Source organism: Lampris incognitus, chromosome 7 (assembly GCF_029633865.1).
Source record: "Lampris incognitus isolate fLamInc1 chromosome 7, fLamInc1.hap2, whole genome shotgun sequence".
Classification (NCBI taxonomy): Eukaryota; Metazoa; Chordata; class Actinopteri; order Lampriformes; family Lampridae; genus Lampris; species Lampris incognitus.
Window position 1 is genome coordinate 18,304,570 of NC_079217.1, and position 19,528 is coordinate 18,324,097.

Sequence of the window (19,528 nt, forward strand, 5' to 3'; positions counted from 1 at the left end):
CTGCTCTCCCAGTGTCTGTGTGGGTATCCTCCGGGGGCTCCGGCTTCCTCCCACAGTCCAAAGACATGTAGGTCAGATGAATCGGCCGTACTAAATTGTCCCCAAGTGTGTGTGTGTGTGTGTGTGTGTGTGTGTGTGTGTGTGTGTGTGTGTGTGTGTGTGTGTGTGTGTGTGTGTGTGTCGGCCCTGTGTGATGGCCTGGCGGCCTGTCCAGGGGGTCTCCCCACCTGCCGCCCAATGACTGCTGGAATAGGCTCCAGCATCCCTGAGAGCAAATTAAGTGGTTCAGATAATGGATGGATGGATGGATGGATGGATAAACTAAACAGACGGGACATGTTTGCTTCCATGAAATCGAGTTCTCAAGTAAACGAGAGCTTCTCTTGGGATTTCGAGGTATCTCATTAATTCAGAAAAACGAGGCAGATTTTTTTTTTAACCTGAAAACTTTCCTCAGAAAGCCGAGATAATAATCTCATCAATTCAGAAAAATAGAGCAAAAAGTTTTTTTCTCAAGTGAATGCGTTATGCTTCCATGCAATTTCAAGTATGACTACACAATAAAAATTGCATTAAACGAATGCTAAAAAAAGCTATGAATTCAAAATAAACACAAGTCATCACACCGCCACAGAAAACTACCTTTGCAAACAAATTAAGAAAAACTACAACACAAATATTTTAGGGAAAAGAAACTTGATCCCAACAGATGAAGGAACAAGCATTTGGCAGGGAAGGACACAGGACTAAGAAATAAACTTCAAGTATGGATAAAACAAATGTATGTAAATACCACAATGGCTTGTTTGCAAAACTGGAAAAGACACTTAAAATTTGATCCTGGATGTGGTAACATTTACCAACTAAGGCATTGTTGAAAGGGCTTTTCCTCCACCAGATAACTAGGGATGTTTCACATATTTGAAGTCATAATTACAAACATAATTTACAGACTCCATCCTCTCTCTCCTATAGGATTTATCTGCAGTCCTATCTTTCACTTGATGCCTGTAATCATTTACTTGGACTGTCCAGCAGGTTTAGATGGACCGTCTCTCTCAAGCATCCGTAGAGTTTGTCGAACTCCCTTTTCCACCCTGCGAAAGTGAAGCCTCTTCCAGAGGCTCTGCTGCTGCCGGCGACCCCACTCCAGATCCCTCAGAAACACCTGGGAAATGGATGGAAAGAATAACTGATCTATTACTCCATATTTAAGCATTCAGATTTCCCAAGGGTGATATAGTCCGGTTCCCCTTACAGATGGTACTTTCTGGCATTTTATTGTGATGATATTTACAATTCACTCATTCCTTATGTAACGACCATAGATGTGTAGACTCGCTAGCCCTTGGCTAACGGGTCAGACCCTTTAGTTGACTGGTTAGCGCAGTCGCCCATGGTCCGGACTATCTGGGTTCGATTCCCGGCTACCCCCTGAATTCGCGACATTGGTATCAGAAGTAGGATATTGGGATAGTGGTGAGTATCCCCACCTGTCACACAGGGAGACCGGGGTTCGATTCCCCGATGGGGAACCAAATGTAGCAAATTCAGGGGGCAGCCGAGAATCAAATCTGGATAGCCCGGACCACGGGCGACTACGCTAACCAGTCAACTAAATGGTCTGACCCGTTAGCCAAGGGCTAGCAAGTCTACACATCCGTGGTCATTACACTTATATTACATACACCTGCCATGATTTTACAGGGGAGACCTACTATCTGCAGATTTTAAAGGTTTTGAAATTTGTATTTTTGCTTTTTGTCCACTGTATAGAGTATCCTGTACATTTTATCTCTTAAGTCACTTTACTCTACTGCCTGCAACACTTGGGTGTCTCTGGCGTTCTACTTGATAATGTATAATTGATATTCTACTTTATCATGTCCTATCATGTCCTACTTTTACTTCTACTGTTTTGGAAAATAAGGGTTACAGATTGCAATACACACCACTTCCTTACAAAATAAAAACATCTTGTAAAACTGAGATAAAACCTGTCATCTGTCTTGTTACAGACAATCCATTTCCGACAGGTATTTTAATCTATAAGATGCATGCCATGATTTGTATGCACTTTCTCTTTGGATCCGTATTAGAGTTTATAGTTTATTTCCACTTTGTTACTGTGCGTAGCATGAAGGAGCCTTGCGTTTACACTTTGCTGTTAATGTGGCCAAACGTATCTCTGACCGCCACTGAAAGGTGGCTCAGATGAACAGATCTTTAATGCATTTAAATCTCAACAGTATTTTATGTGTTTTTGCTGATTCCGACCAATCGAGCAGCCGCTACAATTCAATTACTAAGAAAGAATACTAATGCCGAGTAAAAACTGGTTCTCAAAGACAAATTCACGAGACCTCATCACGTGAAACTCCCTCAATGGGTTCCAAATGCTTAAGCAGCGGAAACTTGCAATTTCTTCAACCCTTGTTTGTATGCACGGACCTATTGGTTTGTGTGCACGTTTGTGGTCACCTGTAGCTGCTGCCGCAGACGATCACGGTCCCACGAGGAGGCGTTCTCTTTGATTACGCTGAGGATGGGGTGCCAGTCCTCAGAGACGTCCGAGCCCTCGGTGACAGAGGCCAGGACCTTCACGTGCCTGCCCGTACCGCTGACTGCACCCGTTCCACCCTGGTCAATGGGAACACCTCGGACATACAGAGACTGCTTGCCCACGTCACTGAGCGGGTTCAGATACAAGCTGGGGGAAAACAACAGATCGGAGACGCATAGAACTTGAGTGCTTACTGCAAGCTCCTGGGTGAATGTATGCGATGACAGGGTTCTCATTATTTTTAGGAAATAATTTTCCTGGACATCTCAAGGACATGTTTGGGGACTTTTGCTTGGATCAACATGACATTGCTCATGGAAGGCCACATTATTCAGTATTAACTACCAATGAAGGCTCAACAGTATCTAAACGGACTGGTCACAGAACATACTGACCAAACTTTAGGCTCTGATGTGTAATCTCAGCGGCTAAAAATATGGAAGAAAAAATATACAATTTCAGTGGATAAAAATATGGATGAAAATATACAACCTCAGTGGGTAAGAATAAGATTTTATAACCTAACTGTACAATTTTTTATGACCCCTATAATATTTTAGGACATTTTATCTTTTCTTTTTTTTTTCCTGGCGTTTTTCATGACTGAAAAACTGGTCTGTAAATTTGGGTTCTCAGTAAGTATTGTGTTGGGACTGCTTGTTGGTAAGAGGAGTTCTCTAACCCTAATCCTAACTTTAACCCCCAACAAACACTACTACTATCATTTGGTGACCCAATTAGGTTGAAGAGCTTTGAATTTCAGGGACTGCATTCTGTAGAGTATGTTGTTAATAAAACCGAGCTGGCGTGTGCAATCCCTGTGTGTGTGTGTGTGTGTGTGTGTGTGTAGGGGTCCTTGCTGGACTTTAGGTGTAAGAACCAGACAGCTGTGGACACAGGGGCAATACTCTGGCTGTAGCAGAGTTGTCCTTACTGCACAGTGTGTATGCTGGGGTGTTCCCTGCAGGCATCCACCAGGGCGAGGGCAGCATTGTCTCCGATGTTGTTATAGGCCACATTGAGCTCCTGGAGCCCAGTGTGCTGGTGGATCTTCTCAGCCAGCTCCAGGGCCCCCTGGTCCCCCAGCCCAGTGTGCATCAGGGACAGCTGCCTCAGCGTCTGGTTCTGTGACAGGGCCTCCAGCAGCTTGCTGACGCCGGACTCCAATAAAGAGTTGTCGCACAACCTGGACAATAGATGAGGATGAGGAGGTCACACCTAATTTTAAAGGAGAGATTACCTACACAAAGCCCACTTTCTGTAGTCTATCGCCTTTATTGCCCTATATGACCCAAATATTAGAATTACTTCACTCTTTCGTTTCTCTTGTCAATGCCAGCAAATAATTAGAAAATTCAAATAAGCCATTCACAGCCTTGCCACGGATTAAGGTTGTTTGCATTTCCAAAGTGCCAACATGATGACATGTGTCTACGTAGCATCTGTAAAGGCCCCTTCCTTTCAAAAAGATGGCTACCACCCCATTATCCTAATGTATTAGAAAATCACATGTTATGATAATTCAATAGTTTTAGGCGCATACTTTTTTTTTATCATTTTCATTAAATTTCACAAGTTCCTAGTCATTTTTACTTCATTTTGTCTTCATTTAAGCATCTCAAGACAATACTAAATGAATGCACGTGAAGCTTTGGCTGCGGCTGTTGCTTTTGACCTACTGGTGTCTGGTGCAGCATTCTGTATTGACCATAGACAGTGATGCTGTTTTGACAATAAACTATGAGAAAAAGGGCAGCACGTTAAAAAGGACCGTCCCCTGGACACACAAGCCTAAAGCATCTTAAAGGGACTAATAGATACACAGTCTTACTGTAGCGATCTAATGGAGCTCTTGGGGTCAAGTAGCAGATCTTTCAGGAGAATACAGGATTCAGGACCCAGGCTGTTAAACTGGAGACTGAGAGGCAACAGAGAGGCACACACAAGAATCACAAACCCACAAAACACACACATACACTAGATGGCCGAGCAACAGAAACCTTCAGTGTGCTTAACAGCAGCTAAGCACACTGAAGTTCATGTCCATGTTAGTTACACTGTAGGATGTCTTGCACACAACTGCTGAGTAAGCTGGACTCACATCTTTAAACACACATCCACGCCTTTTTATATAAACCATCCAAAGATCAGGCCAACATTATAACTGATTAGACTCATGCATGGTTACCAAATAGTCAGATGTTACATAACAACATTTCTTCTAAGGCACATTTCAACACTAAGCAGTGACAATATTGATTTCTATCCTTCTACAGACCATTACACATGCTTTAACAAATCAGTGCATGTTTAGTGATATCAGATTTACTTGGAAAGACTTGCTGTTATCAGATGGCAAGTTAGAAAGTTAGGGCTCATGGCTATCAAGCGTCTCAGGATTTAGGATTTGCTGTAAAAGACAAGGATTAAAAAGAAATCCTTCCTAGGAGTAAGACTTAAGAGTTAATTTTGAAAGCTTTCAACACACACAGGAGTGGGACTCCTATTAAGTGAAACTGGCTTTACAATTTTACGTAGCTTTGAGTCACAAAGCAACATTACAATGATGTACTGTAGTTTTCTCTGCATTATTACCACATACACGTTGCCAGGACTTTGGGGCTTGCCTTTGTCACCAAGCAGTCCAGGTTGGTACACTTAAACAGTTTTAGGCCTCAAACAATGTACTTTTATTCCTTTTTGGCCAAAGCGGGGCCAAAATAGTGTCACTTTTTACAATTTCTGGCCAGATGGGAATGATTTCCTACTCTGAGACACGTGGGAACCTGTGTGCAATACAAGGGAATTAAGCTTGGAACTACGAGCCTAGAGACATTCCTTAGCAAAACATGCCAGAAGGGCCAACATCACTACATGTTTGGACACAACCCATTGTGTACGTCAAGATAAGTGGAACTGTTCAAATCGTTAAAATTTACTATCTTTAATGTGATTTTTGTGATCTTGACATGATTACATAACTCTCGCCACCGTACAGAAGTTTAACAAAGACCGTGAAATATACTAATAAAGAAAGTAATTCTTTCAGAGAGGAAAAGAAAAGAACTGACATCTACAGTTTTTTAAGTGCTAACAAATCAAATGTGAACAAATATGGTGAAGATGCATCCTGTTCCAAGGCGGCTATTGTAAATCTAATGAAACATAGTGAATTAATCAGACTAACTTCCACCCCCCTTTATAAGTGAACATTAAAAACAAAATGGAAAGATCTCTAGTAGGTTGTATATCAACAGTCGGGAGGAATATAATTCCCAAAACTAACCACCTCGTCCATATCATCCCTGTCAACCCACCTTTTAAACTGGTTCTCTTCTATTAACTCTGCAACTAACATATTTCATTAGAAAGGCAAAACTCCCTGGATTAAAACATCCCCTATGGCTGGGCACTGGACAGACAATAATCCAAATCTATAAAAACCTTTTTATTGTTCACACATGGAAACAGAATTTTATACCTGACACACTCAGCGACCTCTTGATTATGGCCTTGACCTTATACAAGAAAACCATTTTCATATTGGTAGCATTAACCATTGCCAAAAAAAGTCTTTAAAGACCAACTACCCATCAACAACTGGTTTAACCTATCAACTAAACACTCTGGAAAAACTCACAGCAGCTCAAAATAACACTGAACCCGGTTTTCTTGTTGTTCCCTCAGAGCTTATACCTCCGCCTAAACTAACCCTCGAAAAGACCCTTTGAACCTTTACACTCATGTAGCTATCCCTCATATCAACCAGTGATAACACTGTTCATAATCCTATTCGGCCAATCAGGTGTCCGCCTCATGTTGTCCTGTTTTATGTCTTGCTGATACTCTCGAGTCACGTCTTGTTCTCTACATGTCCTGTCCTGTATCATTAATCTTTGACTCATCCTGTTTTGTTCAGCCTCATCGTTTTCTTTTTTTGTTTTTGTTGTTGGATCCCCCCCCTTTTTTTCTCCCCAATTGGATCCAGCCAATTACCCCACTCTTCAGAGCCGTCCAGGTTGCTGCTCCACCCCCTCTGCTGATCCGGGGAGGGCTGCAGACTACCACATGCCTCCTCCGATACATGTGGCGTCACCAGCCGCTTCTTTTCACCTGACACTGAGGAGTTTCACCAGGGGGATGTAGCGTGTGGGAGGATCACGTTATTCCCCCCAGTTCCCCCTGCCCCCTGAACAGGCACCCCGACCGACCAGAGGAGGCACTAGTGCAGCGACCAGGACACACACACCCACATCCGGCTTCCCACCCGCAAACACGGCCAATTGCGTCTGTAGGGATGGCCGACCAAGCAGGAGGTAACACGAGGATTCGAACTGGCAATCCCCGTGTTGCTAGGCAACGGAATAGACCACCACACCACCCAGACACCCCTATTCCCAGACTCTTAACATTAAGTTTTTAAATGTTTAGATTTTTCTTTTGTTAGTTGTTGCATTCCTTTCTGTTGTTGATCTTTTTCATTGAAAAAAAGAAAGAAGAAGCCTCCCCTAAGGAAGCCATTTGGATTTTCTCACTTGAGGTTATGTGCATGTCGGAAGGCAGGCCACAGTATCTCAAGCAGGTCATGGGTCAAGTGGCAAGATGACAGGTCCAGCTCTTGGAGATGATAACTACACAAAGATACCATGAGCCTCTTTTAAAATATTTCAAAATAAACAAGTTAAATAATAAATGGCACAATCACTTAAAACATAAGAAACATAAAAAAAACCTGTCAAGTGTATCAAAAATTGATAATATTTTAGGCATAGCATGTCTTGACAAAAGCACAGATAATAAGTTGGAATACCTCACTGGGGCACTGGACAGCACACAACTCAGAACAAAGCATTTCAGCGGTGTCATACGAATATTGCAGAGACGGATGGTTCTGATGGAAGACAGAACCTCCGTGGTGAGTCTGGGGTTCTGAAACTCATAGAGTAGAACCAGGAGGTCCATCAGCTCCGCTGGTGGCTGTGGCTTGCTTAGCTCTGTCGTTGAACATGAGTACAGCGTGTTATTTGTCTGTATGCGTTCTTGTCAAAAAGTTGAATTTACTCAAATTGGCTTAGCTAGTGTAAATTTAAACTAAACTGAAAAGACAGCAATAAATGTGTACAGAAGCTTTTAACCTGGTTTAAAGGTTATTCAAAAAGATTTGAAACCTTAGGATCCCCTGACATTATGAATAATGTAAACATCTTCTATATCAAGACAAATGATCCAGGGAGCAATATGCAACGCTGTGTCTCAAGTGCTTCAAATACCCTAAGTAATTCTATTCGTTTACAGTTTTAGGTCTAAAAAGGATACAGGTATTACCTCTGACAAGGTATTTCCTGAGGGCACGTGTGATTTGGACCACTGTAGTGCTCTTGATACTGCAGCCAAGTTGCTGAAGAAGGACACGATTTCCATAATGTAACAGGCCCCCCATGAAGATGGGGTAGAGTTCAAAGGGCTGGCTTTCGTCCTTCTGCTGTGGCTGTGGCCCGTGGACTCCAAGCAAGCTTTGCTCCACTTGATCGAGGACGTCTTCATTATAGCTATCCTCAGTGCGGAACATCTCAGCAGCCATAGTTCTGGCAATGCTGCCTTTGCTATGACTGCTGATTCGCTCATAGAGCTTAGGAAAGAGCTTAATAAGATTAAAGACTGCAAAAATACGCAGCGGGATGAACTTGGAAAAGATGTTTATCAGGGCAGTGAAATCTTCACCTGCTTGGCCAATAGCTACAGAGACCTGCTTAGTCAGCTTCTCGAGAGCAGATCTGTTCTCTCCCAGAACCACATAGAGAGCAGCGAGGTACTCTTGCATGGCTGGAACTGCAAACACATATCGCATCTCATCTTCCCCAAACTCCCCAGGAAAAAATTTCCCACTCTTCACACATGGTACCAAGAAGAAATCCAGCACATCCGTTCGGAACACAGCCAGCTGATGCAACTCCTCATCAGTCTTGGTCTTCCCTCCCACCCACTGCTCCAGCTCCTGCTCTGAGAACGAGGTGCATTTGTTTGTGACACCGTCAAATGCTAGTTTCCCAACTGTGCGGACCACGTAAAGCATCAGAGAGTTCTGGTGCTCCTGAATAGGCATGCTTGTTCCAATCCCTGTTCCCAGCACCTCACCTCCAAAGTTGAGTCTGAGGAAACTGGTATATATCCCAGTTAGTGTGTGGATCGGTGCCTTGGCATCGGTAAAATGGAGGAAATGTAAGGTAGCACAGGTAAGCCAGCAGTAGGAGGGGAGGAAGCAGGCTGCGGCCAGCTGGCTTTCCCTCTGGAGGTTGAGGTAGAGCAGTTCAATAAGAGCCTGGGCCTCATGGTTGCGTGGCTTTTCCCCACTTTGCTGAAGCAAGCGGCTGGTGAAGTAGGCACGCTGGCGGTCCAGGTCTTTAAAGCCACAGATCTGAGCATAGTGACTGATGTACTTCTGAGGGATGCGATCCAGGGCAGACAGCCTGGTGGTGACCAGGATACTGGCCTGGAAAATATGTAGTAAAGAAGTAATAACCACAAAAAAGAATCAGTTTAGGGAAAAAAAGATCTGAGATGTAGACCTTTAGTCAGGTGACCCTTACCTCAGGCAGGAGGTATTTCCTCAGCAGGTTGACTACCAGGGCCCCAGAGGGTAACACTTCATTTGGGTTGCTGCACAGTTCTGTTGAGCCGATACGGAAATCTAGCTTCATCTTTTCCATGCCGTTGAAGAGGAAGAGCACATCTTTAGCCTGGCTATCGTTTCCACTCAGAAAGGGAGTGTTCCGCAAGTGGAGGTACTTCCTGCTCACAAGGTCCCTTAAGGAAGCTGGCCTGTGTGGAGTGGATGTTTTAGTGGGGCAGGTATTACTTCTGAAGTAGCAACACTTACTCTGAAATAAATTTCATGCAACAGACATTCTGCAATTATTGGTTTTCTTTTCAGTTATGTGCATGTGTATTTGACAGTCTATAATTGACATAGGCAACCGTGTGTCATGGAGTGCCAGGTGATGCAGATTTTCCTTTCAACCAGTCACTAATCCAATTGATTTTACTAGTCTGTCCTCTTTGGTTAACACTAGAATGACTGGGATTTCAATCCTACCTAAAACGACCATGGGCCGTCAAAATGACCGCCGGTTTTTAACTCTATATCCTGTCAAGATAAATACCCAGTTGAGATATTCATGCATTGCATATGTTAGTATGTCTGTTGGGAAACGACTGACACCAAAATTAACATTTTGATAATTATAATATTATTTTCAAACAATTTAAACTTCAGAGAGACATGGTCGAACTTGAATAGCAAAATTGAAAAAATGAAAATATTACCTGAAAAACAAAACAGAAAACACATATTGCTAATCTAACAAACATAACAAGGCCTATACAGCGTGAAAAGTAAAAAAAAAAGAACTGAAAATAAATATTGAAACAGTCCCAAACAATGACCGGAACTTAAAAACTACTACTAGAATGACCATGGGCGGTCCAAATGACCACCCACAGTTTGTCAAGATAAAGACCCAATTGAGATATTAATGCATCGCATATGCTAGTATGTCTGTTAAGAAATGACTGACACCAAAATTAACATTTTAACAACTTTAATACTATTTTTCAAACAATTTAAAATCGTCGCTGTCCAACGCCTATATATACTGCAACGCCTCGGTGGTAGTCATGGTGCATCTGAAACGGCGTCTGTACCCAGACATGTTGGCAATAATCAAAAATTAATTTTAGACTATTACTCTGTACTGGAGAATGCTAGTTTTTTTTTTCTAGGACAGAGCAATGAACTTCGCGAAGGAAATGATGTGACTAACAAATGTCGTAAATAGTGACAACGCGCACGATCACGCGCAAATTATGTGCGGTCATTTTGACGGCTCAATGTCGTTTTAGGTAGAACTTATTATAACTTTATGTTTTGTGCAATTGATCTAAAACTCATTATAATGCAAATATATGCAATTTTAGGAGCATTCGGGGAGCGACAGGTCTGTATCTTTTTTTCCCCATAAAGTTATTAAACTTTGAAAATCCAACACCGTCAAAATGATGGCCTTGGTCGTTCTAGTGTTAAATGTGTGCTAATAAGTCTAATCATATATGTGTGGCGACTAGTAGCAGGAAAATCTGCACTCTCTTGGCACTCCATGGCACATGGTTGCCTGTGCCTGGTGTATATGCATTGCAAATATAGAATATAGAGATAGAAGAGGAGATAGAGCAAGTGTCTCATTTTAAAAGTAAAAGCTGTGCAGATAATATACTGTATTCTCATATCTATATTGAACATTCAAGAAAGACATTACTTTGTCAACTGGGCGAGGTCTTCACAGGAAAAGGGCACCAGCAGCTTGAAATGGGTAAGCGTGGTCCCAGCGCACCAGTCCAGAACCAACTTCCGGACCACTGTACTTTTCCCTGTTCCCACAGCACCATACAGCAACACATTGAGCCCCCTCTCCCCATTTCCTGTCTGGGCATTTTCAAACAGCTGCTCCACAGTCACGGAGGGGCTAGGAGAGATCTCAGTTTGGAGTGGGTAGTTAATAAGACCTTTCCACTCCTCCGGTTGTCTCGCCAGTATCAGGGAATCCACATGCATGGTCTCTGGGTTGAAGAAGCTCCCAAATTGTTTCTCCTCCTGGGGCAGGTGGCTGAACCACAGCGTGAGCTTCCGCTTATGGATCTCTATGGGGTCTGATAAGCAGAAAATTAACTGTTCCTTTGCAAAGTTTAATTTTAATCTGTGTCCATTCCATTCTATTTCATCCATCCATCCATCCATCCATCCATAGTAAATGGATAGATAAATTTATATCCACTGATTTCCATCCATCCATCCATCCATCCATCCATCCATCCATCCATCTACTGTAGATACTTACTTACCTTTTGTGTAAGTAGAACACTAAATTGTTACTGACCACAACACAAAATACATTATGTTCATGCCTCATTATTTCAAAAGTTCACACTGAGACATTCATTAAGATATTGCCCTGAGAATGGAATAGCAATTAATCTCAACGAAACTGGTTGTGTACCTTGCTCAGCAGTACTGGAGCAGAAGGTCCTGTAGTAAATCCCAGGATTTGAGCAGAGAGAGATCGTCACTCCTCTTCTCCATACCCCTCCCAGCTGACCCAAATGTCTGTGAAATCAAACATACTGTATTATTCGACGGCAATGTCCAGAACCTTATAAAGGAAAAATAAGTGGCTGATTTTATTCCTGCTGTGAACACCTCATCACATGTGCCTTTTCAAGACAATCTGTTTGAATCACTGTAATATTAGCTCCACTTCACATGCCAGGTTCCAGTTCAAGTAAATACAGGTTCAAGTAATTATACAAGAATGTATCTGAGAACCAAGCACAGATGCATGCAAACTCACACAATGCCACAAGTTCTTTGAAATACATAAAGACACAGTGCCATTATATTTAGGTGTGGGATGTACGTGTCATTCATTTTCTTTGGAAATACTGGATCAAAGTGAACATAATTGAAAGGTGTATTCATTAAAACTCTTCAGTCATTTTGAAACTTTGATAACCCTTGACCAACTAACACCCAAAATGTTGGTGGATAATAAAAAATCTCTTCACTGAAATGGCAATGACATAAACCTCTTAAATTTACACAATATTAATATGACCCAAACAGTTATCAAAAGAAAGTGTATATACTACTACTACTACTACTACTACTACTACTACTACTACTACTACCTCAATTTAACCCTTATTATAGTTATCAGTGGGAGTCTACCTGAATCATGCAAGCATTACTGACTTCAACGTGTACTAAAATATAGGGCTTGTGTGTAGCTTCTATAAACTAGGTTTATTACACACCTGTGTAGTGAACTCATCCTCCTAGATGCAGTGGTTCTTGCTGTCAGGGAGCTTTGCTTTAGCTCTACATGAGAAGCACAGATACAAAGACTAGACTCGTGCAAAAGACGTTTTTAAAATTTTCTAGTGCTATGCAGGAAAAAAAAATCATACCTTATAGCATTTTAATAAATGTTTCAGAACTTCAGAAAAAAACTTATCTAGCAATAGGCCTATTGACAATAAAATAGTGATAAATGCTCAGAAAATATTACCCATCTAGCATAGTCCAAAGTGAGTTTTACATTTTGGTCTTGGTCAGTAGACATCAAATTTTTCAAATAGTTCAGCAACTTTTAAAAACCATGCAGCAAAACAGTGCACCTGTGCAGAGTTGGGAAGGTTACTTTCGAAATGTAAAAGGTCGCAGATTACTAGTTGCTCTGTTAAAAATGTAATCAATGTAACTATTTTGATTACTTCATCCAAGAAATGTAACTTATTACATTTAATTATTTTTTCTAACAAATGTATTAAACTGGGTAATAAAGCTGAAAAATCCTAAAAACATAAATTTAAACCAGACAGTGTAAACCTCACAACAGTACTCAACACTGATTACTGTCAAACTTCTATCAAAAGTTCTTCAATATAACTTGAATTGAGATGAGAATATTTTGATTTTGAAACACAACCACCAAAACAAATAAACGTTTTATCGAAAAGAATATATTTGGATGTAACCCCTTCGTAATCACCAACATTTTGATTAGCAAATGTAATTTAATTACATATTTTATCGGTAACTTTAATGGATCACAATTACACTTATTTTGTAATTTAATTACATAATGCCATTACATGTAACTAGTTACTCCTCCAACACTGCACCTGTGTATACTTGCCTATTGTCCAATTCATAAACAGTACACGTTGCAGTACCTTTTTTTTTTTATCAAGATAATTGGAGCGTTAGCAAGGGTCCTAGAGAAAATGAATAATGTGCACTGGCTGTAGGCTTCATAAATGTGCTTTCCATTTCTGAAAAAGTTAATAAAAATAGATTTTAAAAAAAGAAGGATCAATCCACCAGAACTTCTGTAGCGTACCTCTGCCAAATTAAGCTATTCCATTTGCAAGGCACGTCCAGGCTTCTGCCATTCGATCTTCTACTTGTCATTCTACTGCCCTGCAAATACTGCTCCGCAGAACCAGCACCAACCTCTGCTTAGACTCTGTAATAAACAATAATGATTTTGTAACACCAGTGATTCCCCAAGTGTGGGTTGAGCCGTGCAGGTACTGCAGGGTGGGCCGTCAGAGCTCATTTACAATAGATCCATCCATCCATCCATCCATCCATCCATCCATCCATCCATCCATCCATTACCCAAACCGCTTATCCTGCTCTCATGGTCATGGGGATGCTCAATTTTGCAATTAAGTTTGAAATTCACATAAAAATTATGATTAAATATTTGCATTTAAGCATAGAATTGTTCCATAGAATTGCTCTTAGAAGCCGCTCTGGTGGCCAAGCGGAATAAACCGCCGTTCTTGCAACCCGCTCGTCACGTGGCTGGGAGGTTCGTATCCCAGACTCGCCGTAACCGGTCACGGCCAGAGCGTCCACGGGGTAAGGCATTCATTAGGCCACCCTTACCCGAGGGATAGAGGGTGTAGATCGGTGTGGTGTTCGGGGACTCGTCGTTCTCCAGCGACACCTCTGACCCACCCGGGCGCCTGCAGCCAAGCAACTGAAAGCGTTCTCCCTATGTCTCCTTCGCGGCCTGAAGGTCATGCATCCATGCGAGGCTTCAGCATGAAAGATAGTGAGAGCAGCCAACACGAGTTTGAAGGAAGCTGGTGTTACGACTATCTCCTTCCTGTGGAGACGTGAAAGGGGAGTTATTCGAAAAGAGTTCCGGCCATATGCCATTGGGTTAATTGGGTGGGATAAGGGGAAAAACTAGAAATAAATAAATAAAAAGAATTGCTCTTAGTGCTGTCAAAATTAACACGTTATTTTTTTTAGATAATTTGAAATATTTAACGTCTTGAAAATTAACTTTTGTTTACTAGGAAGTAGCGGCTGTGCGAACCTGTTTCACATGTTTTTTTTTTATCCCCATGGGGAAATTCTTTCTCTGCATTTAACCAGGGCCGGATCTAGGCACAGGCAAACTAGGCAGCTGCCTAGGGTCTAATTGCCATAGGGGGGGCCAGACAGACGGATAAAAACATCACCTTTTGATCTAAATGAAAAATATTTGACATAAAATATTTTAAACTATAAATAGATAATAATAAACAAAAATATAGTCCTAACTAATTAACCATAATAACCATGTGGCAGTTAAAAGTAATATTGTTTGTTTATAAAGTATCAAAATGTACTTGTTTGGGGGTGGGGTGGGGAGGGGGGGCAAGAAAAATGCTCTGCCTAGTGTAATCTATCCATTTAATCCGGCCCTGCATTTAACCCATCCTAGCTGTGTGGCAAGGAGCAGTGGGCAGCCGCCGTGCAGCACCCGGGTACCAACTCCAGTTCGTCTTTGCCATGCCTCGGTCAGGGGCACAGACAGGAGTATTAACCCTAACATGCATGTTTTTTTGATGGTGGGGGAAACCGAAGCACCCAGAGACAACCCACTGCAGACACGGGGAGAACATGCAAACTCCACACAGAGGACGACCTGGGATGACCCCGGGGTTCGAACCCAGGACCTTCTTGCCATGAGGCGACAGTGCTAACCACTAGGCCACCGTGCCGCCCGGAAAGTATGTTGGGGATTCGGGGGCACAGTCTCCCTCCTGCTTGTTGGTGCATGGAGAGCTGTCTTTGTCTTTGTCCCCTACTCAACATAACACTATTTCTGGGTTTAGGGCACATCTGACCAGGTGTTCAGGGACGTTGCGGAGGACAGAGCAAAATAGGCGGAGTTTTCAAAACTTCTAGCAGAAGTTCGTTATTTTTATCCATCAACCCATCCATCCATTATCTGAAGCGCTTATCCTGCTCTCAGGGTTGCGGGGATGCTAGAGCCTATTCCAGCAGTCATTGGGCGGCAGGTGGGGAGACACCCTGGACAGGCCGCCAGGCCTTCACATATATTTATATTTTATTTTATATTATTTAATTATATCATTTATTTTATTCTACGTTATCTTTTCCTCCATTTTGCCTTCCGTGCCTGGCTGGCTGCCTCGTTTCGATTGGCCGTGCGGGTATTGGTCACAGCGCGTTGGGCGCAGGATAAAAGCCATCGTGACGCGGTGCAGGCCATTGGAAATAATGGGGTTCAGAGCGCAGCAGCGCCGTTGTTGCTGGAAGGGCAGTGTGCAACCTTGGCCTCCGCTTTCTCACAACAGTAGGATCTATTTGTTCCCAGCCCTCGTCCCCTCGTGGATTATATTAGATTACTATGCAGTGCCATTAGGGCACATATGGAGTTTCTTTGATGCGCCATTATGAACACAGTGAACGTCGACACTTTAAATTCAACTGGCACGAGCACATTTTTGTTGTTAATTATCATTTATATTAGCACATACAAAAAATGATTGCCTTCTAAGCTTATATCTAATTTTAATGGCCTTGATGGTTTTGGAAATTCAACTGGCACTTTAACATACAGGCCTGGGTTTTGTTATTATTTCTGTTAGTGCATATGAGAACTATGTCTTTCAAGCTGACAGTCAACTTTTATCGCCTTGATGTTTTATTGGAAATCTGTAGCTCACAGGAGAGAATCTGTATTAAAGTTAAAAAGATGTTATAGAACAATCGTATTTGAATTTAAACATGCTTCCCTTGTGTTGATTCTACATTAATTCCGTGATTTTACATTTGAATATCCATTATGACTTAGGAAGACTACAGTTTAAAAGACTATATCTTTGACTTTTTTTTTTTTAGGGAGTTGTTCCTTATCCGATGAGAGGGTCTAAGGACAGGATGTTGTGTTGCTGTAAAGCCCACTGAGGCAAACTTGCAATTTCTGATATTGGGCTGTACAAATAAAATTGACTTGACTTGATTTATTACAAGCTTCAGTCTTGAGAAAAAAGTGATTAATCCCGATTAATCCCATTAAATCATGTGATTAATTGGATGATTTTTTCTAATTGATCGACAGACCCAATTGTTCTGTTTATGAAATAAAAAAAATATAGGGAACTAGTTCATCTTAGTCTCGTGTGTTGATCAGAGTTGGGATTAAAGGGTTGGGTGGGCCGCGGAAGACTGTCACATTTCAAACTGGGCCGCAGCATTCTTAAATTTGGGAATGGCTGTACTAAACCATTTATTATAGAACAATCAGAACAACTGACTTGATCAAATAGAAGCCGTGTGCACTTCATTTGCTAGCAGCTGCACTTCACCTACTAACAGATTCTAATAGCTACTATTATTCGAAAACCTAAATGACAAAAATATAGCCACACTGTGAAAAGCATAACAGTAGTCATAAATAGTAATTGCCTAGCAAGCCTAAAATAAACTTTCTAATCAAGTACATGATATTTTACTTTGACATTAGCCTACCTTACATGAGGGTGTCACATTCTTGACTATATGCAAGCAGCTCTCCAGTTGTCCAGCCGGATTAGACTTGAGCTGGACCTGTAATAGAGAAGCATAGTATTACAGCCAGTGCTTAAGGTGGGGAAAAATAAGTAGGCCTACAGGTACTCTTGTTGATATTTTGGTGTGCCTATCAACCAACTCTTGTGTACTTGATTGGGATTTCTAAACAGTCAATACAAGATTCTAGGATGTTCACAATGGCTAGGCTTATTTCTGCAATAAAAGGGCGTGAATTTCAATTGTAGATTGTAATAAGCAAGTTACAGGTAATGACCACAACACCGTATAGCCATGGTGCATTCTGATATATTTACACTACAAGCCTGGTCCTTCATCAAAAAAAACAAAAACAAATAATTTGTATCACTGCACAAAAGCACATCAGCAAGCCAAAATGTCGTGTTTTCCCCCCGTATGCTATGGTTTGCTGTGCATACGGCGAATGTGGCAGTTTTGCTGACTAATCAGCATGAAATAATAAAAAAAAAACCCAACAAAAACTACAAAATGAACATTGGGGGATTAGCAGCGCGCGAGACTGGACTGGTGCGTTCTGGGTAATGAAGTCCCTCGGCTTGACATTTAAGAAGGGCTCGCTGACGTGAACCGCTATGGATTACAACCGACCGGGACTCTTGAGGAAGCCGGTGACAGCCAGCGAAACTAGCGGGGCACGAACACTGTAGCGATGACCCGTTAGAAAAAGTCCCCATAGTCCCCATACACGCCAAGGGAAACACGTCGGAAACACACTCGGCCCACGTCCGAGTACTGTCTGCAGAGATTTTGTCAAGTGACCTCCAAAAAAAACCGACCACATATAGGTCTCAGTTAACACGTTCATTTTACCGGAAATTAGGCTGTTATCAACGACTTCCCTACACGATAACAGATAAGGGGCGCATCATTATTTGCAACACTACGAGCTTCCGTTATATAAGGAGAAGAATGACTCTTACCAGCAGCCGCAGGCGACAGGGAACTCTGTAGTGCTACTGATCTCCCCGTGGGAAGTTGCCTATGAGATAGCGCTGGTGCTGCACCTCTCGCCTGCCTCCTTTCCTCTACTAAACATGACACTGACAGCAAATGACAGGCAGGCTGAGTCCAGATCCACCAGTAAGGAGTAGATCTGTCATGACAAGTTTCAGTACACTGTGTCTCTCTTCAATCACTCCTTCCCAGCCCAAACAACAACTCACCAAACCACCACACAACCCATATTCGGTAACTTTCTTAAATACCGCGCATCTTTTTTTCTCTCTCTCTCGTCCTTCTATTCCTCTGTCTGACGGGACAGTTCAGCGGAGGATATGTCAAGGGAGAATCATCAAACACTGCCGAAAATCGATGGCAAACAGGCTATGCGGTCCCGCTATTAGGTTATTTACGGTACCCGTGCGTACAGCTCACTTCAGGAATCGGGCACTGCAGGAATTTCCCTGCTACCCAACAGAGACCAGCGATGATGCTGCTTTGTCCGCTATCGAAATGTTTCTGCAAAAATAAGCCGCGTTTCTGTCACAAGGAGAGAAAGTCGTCATGTCACCGTCCTGCTGTCTGCATTTAAAGTTGCTAAATCGAATTAAACGGTCCTCACACTTAATTTATGCAACATGTGGTGCATTCCAACTTTAATCAGTCCTTCGTCATTCCTAATGTTAATACGAAAACCAGCTTGAGAGGAAATATAAGTTGGAATGCACTACATGTTGCATAATTAAACTGCAGTCATATGGTTTAAATTTTCTTAAACTACAAGGCTATGGCGCTTGTGACGTCATCGACAGGCTCCTGCAGCGATTTAACGACGCTTTGAATAAAATTAATAATAATTTGAAATATATTTACATATATGCATTGAAAAAATCGGATCGGCAAAGCGTTCTGGTGATCAAGGTGTAATGTGTGTTACCTGCCAAGTGAGATCCGTCGCTTTATTCCCCATTTGTCCCTCCGGACCGTGGAATTTACACCAATGTTGTGGAGGCGTGGCTGTAGTGGAGTTACGAGGTCTTTGCAAACCGAACGGTTTTCACCACTTCATCCATACGTAGCACACGAAGCGGCGAAAACATGGATGATGCACGACTGGTTTAAACTGTAAATAATTTTAGAGCGTTTTTTAATTCTCTTATGAGACAATGGGTGTAAAGTTGATTTTTTGTTGCTCAGCCCCAAACCACTGACACGAATACAAACTACAACTCCCTACGCCCCCTCTGCCATGGAGCATGTCACGGACACCGCGGCAAACTAACGACGTCCGATGCTTTGCGAAAGCATAACGCTACATTTTTTAGTTTTTAAATCAGAATTGCAACATGGTTGATTTTCATCTGTGGGCTCGGATTAGGAATTATGCTGACATCACACGAAACAGCTGCCGACAGAAAGAATGGATTGGTTGAATTGGGAACCGTTTTCACAGAGCCCTTCCTATTTCTGAAGGTGGACCGCTACCTGTCGGCGGCATTTCGGCCATTTCCCCATCGAAAGTACAAAAAAAAATGAAGCGTGGCTTTTCCGGT

The 19,528-nt window shown here is 42.1% G+C and overlaps 1 protein-coding gene across 1 annotated transcript; it reads right to left on the minus strand.

Annotated features, from left to right (window-relative positions):
- Positions 1-338: 338 nt before the first annotated feature.
- Positions 339-12,480, minus strand: nlrx1 (NLR family member X1). Its single transcript, XM_056283987.1, has 11 exons — positions 12,428-12,480; positions 11,614-11,720; positions 10,876-11,266; positions 9,151-9,382; positions 7,889-9,053; positions 7,374-7,557; positions 7,099-7,194; positions 4,395-4,481; positions 3,498-3,749; positions 2,482-2,710; positions 339-1,168 (listed from the first exon to the last, which is right to left on the minus strand). Exons 1-11 carry the CDS (start codon positions 12,442-12,444, stop codon positions 1,019-1,021), a joined length of 2,910 nt encoding a protein of 969 aa, XP_056139962.1. The 5' UTR covers positions 12,445-12,480; the 3' UTR covers positions 339-1,018.
- Between the last annotated feature and the right edge of the window lie 7,048 nt (positions 12,481-19,528).